Below are 10,656 nucleotides of genomic sequence, written 5' to 3' on the forward strand. Positions count from 1 at the left end.
AAAGAAAAGAAAAGAAACAAACAAACAAACAAAAGACTCCCACAAAAAATAAAAGCATATGTTGTTGCTACAAAACCACAAGAGGATGAGTGACTTGCCTAAGGTCCCACAGCCGCAGATAGGAGATTTAGGGCCTTCATCCCAGACCTTCTGCCCTTGCCCTTTTTGGTCTACAACTGCCTCCCAAGATGATTTTTTAAAATAAGAGGGCTGGGGAAAGTAAATTATAATTTCTTGATGAGGTGTTTTGCTTCCATCAAAATGAAACCATATCAAGGTTGTGGAAGTATTGAAAATATCTGTCATGGATGTTCAAATAAAAATAACTGAATGGAAAATTATAATTACACCGACTACAATTATGTTAAAATATGTATATCCATGAACAGAGTTGTAAAATAGTTATAATGAATGAAAACAGTGACTAAGGGGTAAGGTTATGACTGATTTTATTACACTTTTGAAAAATTTCTGCTGTATTGCTAATACAGATGAAATGAATGTCTTGTAGACAAACCCATGGAACTGTTTAGATACTAAATTCTTCAATATTTTTAATAAAAAATTCTTAAAAGTCTCCTTAATGTCTCTACTGAAGCCTCCACCTATGTCCTTGATGGCTTCTAATTAAGCTTGCTCTTCTTCAACAGCTGGCATTTGAGATAAATAAATGGTGGTTTATTCAGTTCACCTTAATCATAATTGCTAAAATGGAATTGTTCCTCTTATTTTTCATTTTGGATATACAACCTTTAATCTACATCGTTACTCTAAATACGCTGTTGTGGGATGAACTGGAAATCTGTGCTGGTGTGATGGACAGTACTTTAATTACTAAACAAGGTCTCGAAAACCTGTGACATTTTAGAATTAAGCTAATTTGTAAGCAATGAACTTGCTGTACTGAATGGATCCAGAAGACTGAAAAAATTGAAAAGAATTAGAGTCCATTGAGAGAGGGGTTAGATAATGGCACATTTATTAGAACTAATTGGAGGGGGCATTCAAACATAGGAAAGGTAATAATGAGAATAACACATGTATTAGGCATATCCATTGTTTGGTGTGTAGCTGAGAGGTGGTATTTAGTGTGTTGGCACAGGCCAGAGCTTTACAGAATGACTCACTGCTGAGAAGCAACTTGCATTTGCCTGGAAACAGGACTAATGGAAAAGGCTCAGTTAGTACTTACATCTTAATGCTCTAGGAAGGAGCCAATGAAGAGCCTATCACAAGCAGCAGTTGCTAATAGTTTCTATTTCCTTCACTTTTGTGCACTTAAGATAAAGACAAATGCATTTCTTCACCCTTCGGAGGACAAACTGGTTGGTGTGCTTTTCCTCTGCCCGACTTTAGGTGTTGGATAAGATCAGGATTTCTGAGAGGTGCCCTTACGTGAAGCCAAAGCAGGGAAATAGAAAAGGGGAAAATCCAGACAGTATAGAAGCTAGGGGAGCTTCCTTGGACCTGGATCAGAGAATAGAACAGGATTTCCCTAGCAAGTACCTGGGGCAGCTGAGCACGGATATCTTCAGATGCAATGAATATGCTTTCCAGGTGAGACCAGGTGCGCTGCACCTCAAACCAGATAGAGATAACGGCATCGGCAGTGGACAGCTTCTTCTGCCAGCCTGACACTTCCTCCAGGAAAAAAGCGACATACTTGGACATCATCAGGTTCTGAAGTTGGACCTGATTGTCCTCTAAAACTTCGATGAGGTTCTCATCAGACTTCAAAAGGGGGACATGGGTCCGTGGGTGGGGCTCATACGCGAATTCCATACCGGCCCAGGTGCTCTGCAGCTCCCGTAAGACCTTTTCCATCCCCATCTCCTTCACAGCTCTGTCCACGATGCCCCGGACTTCATCCTCAAAGAGGTGTAACTGGAGCTGCAGAAGGTGGGCCAGGGTGGTGTCTTTGTCCATGGTAAAGCTCACACCCGTGGCCCGCATTAGCTGCTTCCAGTGTCGCTCCCGGATGGCCGGATTCTGCAGCTCACCTACTGCCCGCAGGGAGGTTAGGGTGTTTAACACAGTTCTTTCCAGGCCCACGAAGGCATCCCAGGCCCTGACCTCCTTGTCGAGGTTACGGATATGCCGGGCAAACCTTTTGCATTCCGCGTCCATGGCTTCCACATTGATGTCCCTCCACGTGGTGGTTTCCCAGGCGTGGATGCTGGAGGTCACCATGCCAATGGTGTCCCACAGGTCCTTCAGCTGACAGGCCTCCTTTCTGCACTTCTTTAGTTGCTTGTAGTCAGGGACATTGACTTCAAACAAGCCAGCAGACTCAGAGATGGAGGCCATGGTGGATTCCATCCACTGGATTTCGATGTGCCTCACATCCAGGATTTGATAAGGAGCGATGGTGTCAAACCTACAAAACACAATGTGTTCCCTTGGTGAGCACAGCACACAGGTCCCAGAATCCACCAAGGTAACTCCAGTAGAAACCTGTATGAGCTACTAAGTATTTCCACAGAAGAGTGGTGGCTTTCACTAAAGCCTCTAATCCTGGGAAGAAAAGACAGTCAAGATACATTGATATGGAGACTTGGAGGAAGAGCAAGCCAAGAGGAACACAATCCTTGGCTCTTTTCTTTACATCTGAGAAGGTAATGAAATATCCTTCTTATCTTCTAATTTCCAAGTATACCCCCCAGGTGTAGAAAGTAGCACCCTCTTATTCAAGCCCCTGTTACACTCAGCCCTTCATTTAGCTCCTGGGATTCCAGTGGACACAAAATGGCACTGCCACATTCATACAGAAGTGGAGAGCCGAAGCCCCTGCCAAGAAAGCAGTGTTTTAGAGAGGGAGCCACATGTAGAAGGCCAAGTCTAATCCACTCTTGCGTTGCTCCCACTGGGGTTATGGCTCTCAGCCCTGGTTTCATGTAAGAATCTTCTGGGAGCTTTAAAGTTTTCTGTGACTAGACACTTGTCCAGACCACTTAAACTAGAATCATTTGGATTAGGATCCAGGATAGAGCATGTTCCAAACTCCCCTGGTGATTCTGATGTGCCAGGGAGGTGTCCTGTTTCCTAGGAAAGCCTCATGCTGATGGTCTGCATCAGTACCAGGCGGTGGTGCTGTGGCTTGGGGGACTTTGTCAGTGGCCATAAAGACTGAGTACAAAACCCTAAACAAAACCTTAAATAATCTCAGTCATTTTTCCTTCACTGTGGGCTTCAAGCCTGGCTTCTCATCATAAGACTCTCCTTTAAGCTGGCCCTGATCTCCCTGTCTGCTAACATCCACTTTTCTCTCTCCAACATCCCAGGGTAGCCGATAGGTCTTCAATGGAGTAGACTAAGCATTATATCTAGCTTTACAGTTTCAGTTTGTGTTTCCTCATTCCTTTCTCTCCAATGCTCAAGACACACATCCATTTAGACACGGCTTCTGATCCTTGTGTTGTTAACACTTTACACTGCTCCCCCAGAAGGCATACACTCCCGGCCCCTCCTTTCCCCCAAGATGAGAACTCTACATGCAAGAGAGCCCACGTGGCCAGATAACATTTTAGCATAACCTGGATGTTCAAGGGGTCTCCCATAGTCCTCCCTTCTCACTCTCCTCATCCCCATACTCAGGTTTACTTGTTTCTGTGCATACTGAGGGTAGATATTGGGGTTACCATGACTTGAGGATAGTGTGCTCTCTCATAGTCAGAACAGGGCACCGTAGGGCTCATCTTCAAGGGGAACGTTGAAAAGAAATGAGTGATGTCAGAGTTGTCGATTTCCTCCTGTCTATAGCATGTTTGTGTTTCTATTTCTGTGCATGTTTGCTGGTAGAACATGGAGGGGAGGAAAGAAGAAAGAAAATGACATACAAATGCCTTTTTGAACTGGCTTTCTTTCGGTTGTCTACATGGGTGGAAAGTTATCTTAATTACAGTTATTCACCTGAACTGCTACACCTAATTACCATGCAACACAGTAACAGTTATGCATACCATTAAATTAGTGTCAGATTAACTTTGACGCTTGTTATGTTTGTTTAATTTCTGCTTGTTCCATCTAGATCAGTTTTGGGCTTATGGACTACAGTTGTAGTTCTACACTGCAAGAGAATGAAACTGAACATCACTTGCAGGTCAGTGCTATTCCTCACTCTGGGTTATTTCCGAACAGAATACAAGGCTGGAGTTTCTGAGTTGAAGACTGTTGTCTCTCTATGTAGGCAATGTGCTTTCTACCCTACAGGAAGCAGTAAATGATGGACCAGATGGAAATAAAGGGAACATCTTCATGGCAAACGACCCAGCAAGAAGGAGGATGACCAAATAAGCTGTCATTCTTTTTATTCCTCACCTTCAGAGATTGATTGTTGGTGTAGGTCCTTTTCATCTTGACTAGAACAAACTTAGAATGTGAAATCAGCCTCTCATTGTTAGCATAAGATCTATAAAATTTAAGCAACTCAAAAAGCCCACATTTTGTTTAATTTATTAATAGAGTGCAATTCAAGAATAACTTATTAGATAAGATATGAGCTATCACAGTATGTGGTGTGCACACAGATGTTAAATGCTTGCTAACAATTCTTTCCCCATCACATATGAATAGCCTTAAGTCAATGTTGGTTCCCCAAATATTTGGAGGAGGGGAGCATTTGTCAAGCCTACCGCAAATTCCATCTACCCTGTGGCATACTTTTTGTTCATTGTTTAACTCTGCGGACAGTCATTTCCTGTAGCTGAACATGTATGAAAACTAATTTAGCCTAAGCTGGAAGGCACTTTTAGATATAAGAATAGGGGCCCCCTTCCATTTCAAGACTGTAGGGCAAATTGTTGGGATACTCATATACCTGATTCATGAGCTTAATAAACGTGAAGCAGTTCTTCAAACCCAGAGAGAATGATACAGTTTAAGAACAAGAAACTTACAGGAGGCAAAGGGATGTAATGAGTCTTTGAAAGTGAAATAATAATACCAAGAGCATTTTTGATTGAAAAAAGAAATGTCTGGTAAATCTGCACGAATAAAGCTATAATTAAGAAAAATGGAAATAAGGTGATTGTGTGTGCAGTTGTGGAAAGATTATTGATTCAAGCCTCAATCAAACATGAACCCGAGGAGGGGGGTGACTTTCCTGATTCTTGGGAAGCTAGTTAACCTCAGTACTATATCTTCATATGGGATGAAGGGTGGCACACTTTTGCTTAATACCCCCTAGGTACATAAAGCTCAACATACCCAGCTCTGAACTTGTGGTCCTTGTCCTTCATAATGTGCGCCTGCCCATCTTTGTAAGTAGTGCTTACCTTACCTGCTTCTACTTGTGGGTTCATGCTTCAAGACAGGAACCTAATAAGATTACTGACATTTAGAAATGGGAAGAAAGGAGCTAAAGGTGTAGGGAAGGTGGGATGGGTAGGGGAAGGGTAATAAGGGAAAAGATAAAAATGTGAGATAATGAAAAGATGAAAATAAAGTGTTTGTAGATGGGGAGGGGAGGAGGGGGTGAAGGGAGGGCAGAGGTAAGGGGAAAAAATGAGAATCAAGACTTGTCATGTAGAGGTACAAGATCCCAACAATGAATGTAACTGTGCTGTATCCCTAAAATGTATCAATAAACTCAATTAAAGCTGAAAAAAAAGACAGGAAATCATCTTCAACTCTTTCACTCTCATTTTCCATCTTCATTTAGTTCTCCTGACTCTCTTTCCTAAATATTCCTCAAATTGAATTTCCTCTCTCTGTGCTGTCACTGCTTAGAGAGGGCCTTCACACTTTGCACCTGTACTGTTGTGATCTCTGTCCATTAAATATCTCATCTTGAATCTTTCTTATTTTATCCCATTGTCCATGGCCATGAGAAGGTAGGATTTATGTTTCAGACATGTTCCTGACTTAACAATTGTTTGCCTTATGATTTTTTGATGACAGAATGATGCAAATGCAATACACCTTCAGTGGAACTGTGTTTTGAATTGTGAATGTTGATTTTCTCCCACGCTGGTGAGATACACAGTCTTATACTTTCTCATGAGGCCAGACAGCCTCAGTCAGTCATGGAATCCAGTATGCTGTCATCATGAGAGGAAAAGCTGATACTCTACATTGTACTGTGTTGTTAAACTATGGTGTTAGGTTGCATGTCTTAAACACATTTTTAATTATATTTCAGCTTACAACGGGGTTGTCAGGATGTAACCCAGCTGTAAGTGGAGGAGCATATAAATTTTGTGCTCCTCAGTGACTTTTCAGTGATTGATCGTGGTTATACTTGATACTTGGACCTCTCCATTCTTACCTCCCTCCTGGCCACAATAAACCTGCAGTAATCCAGATGTTTCTTACATTTTCAGCTTAGGTGTCATTATATGTGCTGTTTCCTTTGCCCAGAATATCTTCACTCTGCTCCTTTCTTTTCCCCCCAACGGTTCTTACTTGCCATTGTCTCAAGCTCTATCTTCCACAGGGTATGTAAACTGCCTCCCCGGTGTCTACATCTTTTTACTCATTTTTTGCAAATGGATTTTGAGGCTATGAATCCTTGAAGTCAGAGAGTGTATACTATATCAAAAGTCCTGGCACCTGCATCCGTTTTTGCTAACTCCACTGTTAAGACCACAGCCTCATCTACTCCTAGGAAAATCTAAATCATGTGACTAAGTGAGATTAACTGGAAGAACAGGATAAAGCTGAAGCAATAACTTGCCTTAGGATACTGATATATCCCTGCATGACTAATATAGCTCTTCAGCTCTAGAGGAGACCACAGATACTGTGCAAGTGGGACCAAAGCCCTCCAGTCATCTGTTCTGCTTTGCTGGGCCATTTAGAAGGTCTCATTTTCTCTAGAGGACAGCTCCCAGTGAGAGGGGCCTTCAACAAGGCCTCTCCAGCCCATGTATAGTATCTGATTGCTAGCTAAAAACACAAGCGGCTTCTGTTGAGCTAGACTTCAGAGGGTCAGATTGTTTTCAGAAATCCCTACATCACTTGGTCTTGATGTTAGACTCTGTATCATGGCAACATTCCTTAACATTCCTCAAGGTCAGGTAAACTGTGCTGAACGTCAGAAAGACTAAAGAAGAGAATACCTCCAGAAGCACCCCTTTCACTTGAGGAGAATTAGTTCACAGTTTCAAGAGAAGTCAAAAATTATTGAACCTCATTTGGTAGTGCAGTCAATTACTGTGAAGTGTGAGAACTCAGGGAAGAATGTGCTGCTATAACTTCAAGAACTAAAGGAGGAAATAAAATCTGAGTTGGATATGAAGAGGGAACCTTACTCAAGTAACCTGAATTCCCACAGCACCTGTCAGGCTGTAAAGGCCTAAAAGGCATTTTCTTTTTCTTTCTCAAAAACAAGAACATTACAAGTTGAGCTTGACCTAGGTAATCCAACCAGGCGCAGAAACTTGTGTTCATAGAGCAATGCACCAAGGTCTGCAGTTTAGAAATTCATAATGGCCTAAAAGGGACAGAACCAGTGCATTCATAGTACCTACATATTTCAAATGCTCATGCATACCAAAGTAAGACACAAAACAAAACTCATGAGTTGACACCCACTGAGATCCCTTTAGAAATAAATGCACAACTCTGCTCTAGTCCTGATGGCTTTCTTGACAAGAAGAGAAATACAACAAAATTGCAGTATCGTTTGGTTTTCCACACTGCTGTGAGCAGTTCTTTTCAAAGCATTATCTTCCAAAGATTCATCTGCATGTTAAATTAACAGATGTGAATTTGGAAAGCCCAGCTAAGAGTAGCAATATTCTCATAGCCAGCAGAGAATTACAAGTGCTAAGAAAGAAAAAATATGCATTTAGCAATCAAATAAAAGTAAAATAAAATAAATCCCAACATCTGATCTATACATATACAATGTAACAATGAATAAGGGTATCAGTTTTCTAACAGACATAAGAAAGCACACAGGTGTCACTTCCTTGCAAGCAGTCTTAGACGTCTCCAAGCATTTGTGAAATTCTTTTGAAAATTAAAAAAAAAAGACAGTTGATATAAACACATGCTTTCTATGGCTGCTGCCATTGATGTGGCTGTGGTTAATTCTCAGTGGCTCGAGAACCCATCTCTCTTACCAGTATTGTCTCTGCAGGATCAGCTCTCAGTTTTGAAAATTCAATTACATGACCAAAGGATAGTTTAAAAAAATGCCTCACACTCCAAAAGAATAGCCCCTAAATGAATGATTTCCACAAACGTTTTAGGCAACAGCTGCTTCTTTGGAACAGGGCACAGCTCCTAAGGCAGTTATTCTAGGATACAGATTCCTTCAGCTTTCCATGCCCTGCTACTATGACTTAAAAGAAAACCAGTCACTGCCCTTAAGGGTAGTGGTTTTCAAACCTGACACCCAGGAGGGAAACATCCATAGGGGTTTATAAAACACTGGCACACAGGCCTTACCCCGAGAGGCTAATTTAGTTCATGTGCAGAGCAGGACTGACACTGAAAGTTTTTAAATCTCCTCATGTGGCTCTAATGTGCTACCAGATGGCTTAGATATGCTTTAGGTTAAAGTCACTTGTTTTGTTTAACTGTTACACACCATCCTGTCCTGTGTCTTAACATACACATCTTGTTCCTTGTAGCTCTAAGGACAGTGCTTGTGAAGGTGGCAGCTACTGAATTGTTTTTCTATGGATGAACCATAGTAAAAGGCTCTTCCTGAAGGCGAAGGAGAGAGAGGTGTGGGGACAGATTGGTTCATGGGTACAAAGGCTGGTAAGAAATGAGGAATCTGTTTTGAGACTAACTTACACAGAAGGGGGAGTGCAGTGAACAGTACAGTACATAATCTAATCCAAAACAGCTAAAAGTTTTTGAATTTTCTCATCACAAAGAAATGACCAATGTCTGAGATGATTCAATATCCTGAGTTGATTATTACATAAAATGTAAACAAATATCACACTGTGTCCCATAAAGATGTGTAATTACCACCTACCAATTAAAAATAAAAATTTTAAAAATGAGATGGAAGACTAGCCACCTCAGTTTGCCTAGAACAGAGGGGCTTTCCTAGGTGTGAGAATTTCAGTGCTAAATCTTGATTACTGCTAGCATACCGGGACACCATCATGCCAGGTGCAGAGTTTAACACTATCAGGAATTGCCTAATCCTAACAGAAACCTATGAGATGGATACTCTTTCATCTGGGTTTTACAGATGAGGAAACCAAAGCACAAACGTAGTAAGTAGTAAGTAACAACTTGCCAGGATGTGGGCATGAATGGTAGACCTGAAACGGGACCCTGGCAGCCTGAACTAGAGTCTATCTAATCATTATGTCACGTCGCTTCACAGTACAGCTGTCATTTCTTTTACTTTGGTTTATTGCCTTAAGATTTCTGTTGGTTAGTAACTTTTGAAAATGGAAAATTTCCTCACTCCTTACATGGGAGATTGTCCATTTGGAGATTTCTAAGTCTATCTCCCAAAAACTGTGGAGGAGACTCAGCAAGAAACTCAGCTCTTGGAAATGGAAAACAAGTCACAGAGCTGGGGCAGGAGGGTACAGAGCCAGCTTGCCCTGTGGACTGAAGCCCTTGCTGTTGAGTAGGGCACCAGGGGAGGAGCTCTGAGGGACAGGTCCTGGTGTGTGTGCCCCATGGGCACACGAGATGGTGTCCATCTCACGGCTGCTTTGATTATGTGGAGAGCTATCATAACAAGTAGGGGGGTATCCCATCAACAAGCACAGACAAAACCCTTTCCATAAACCTTCGCCTAAACAATCCTTCCCTTAGGCTACCAAAATGCCTTCACATATTATTTAAAAATTTCATCTGCCATTTGTTTTAAACCAAGGGAACATAAGTCTGTGAGAACTTGGAATGCTGAAGGTTTAGCATAATCTTTGTCATAATTACCACATGTAAAGCTGTTACAGAAAACTTCTAGGTTTTTAAAAGGGAAAGTATTTGATCCTGCTATACAGGTCATGATAGGACTCTGCTGCATTAGGTCCATGTTCTAACCAAGGGGCCAAAGTGGAAGGGAAGACTGAACTAGGCTTCATCTGCTGAAAGAGTACATGGCAAAAACTCAACAGGAAAACCAACAGCAACTAGCAGACCACAATGTTTGGAGGAAAAGAGGTTTAATTGGCATTTTTCTGATGGTGTTGAAAATTTTTTCATAAACCTTTTTGCCTAGTTGAAATTCTCTTGAGTCATATCTTGTTAACTTGTCCACTTTTCATTTGGGTTCATTGTTTTATTAGTATTAACTTTTTGAGTTATTTGTGCTATATATGAATCTTCTCTATCAGAAGATTAACTTGTAAATGTTTTCTTCCATTCAGTGCATTGTCTCTTCAGTCGTGTTGTTTTCTTTGCTAGGAGAACCTTTTAAATTTGATGTAGTCCCATTTGCTGATTCTTGATAGTCTTCCCTCTGCTTTTGGAGTCCTTTGTAGGAAGTTTTTGTCTGTGCCTGTGGTTTCAAGTGTTTCCCCTACGTTGTCTTCCCTAACCCTAATTCTATATCGAGATTCCACCTTACTCTGATCAGAATATCTGAATGGTTCAGCTGCCTGCCTGCCTGCCTGCCTGCGATCACCCGGCGGCGTGCGCGCGAGCTCCCGGCCTGCACGACAACAGACCCAGGAAGGAAGGTAGCCGCGTGGGCGCCCTTGAAACACCCACACGACGCCCCCCCCCCGC

General features: G+C 41.8%; 1 protein-coding gene across 2 annotated transcripts in view; it reads right to left on the bottom strand.

Annotated features, from left to right (window-relative positions):
• Positions 1–10,656, bottom strand: part of Dnah9 (dynein axonemal heavy chain 9) — a 331,965-nt gene that overhangs the window by 241,756 nt on the left and 79,553 nt on the right. For both annotated transcript variants that reach the window (XM_010615004.2, XM_033762784.1), the window contains one exon: positions 1,507–2,377. In XM_010615004.2, the coding sequence (XP_010613306.1) occupies positions 1,507–2,377 (871 nt within the window). The remainder of the gene's footprint in view (positions 1–1,506; positions 2,378–10,656) is intronic.

This window comes from Fukomys damarensis, unplaced genomic scaffold (genome assembly GCF_012274545.1).
Source record: "Fukomys damarensis isolate Sample0158 unplaced genomic scaffold, DMR_v1.0_HiC HiC_scaffold_13, whole genome shotgun sequence".
NCBI lineage: Eukaryota > Metazoa > Chordata > Mammalia > Rodentia > Bathyergidae > Fukomys > Fukomys damarensis.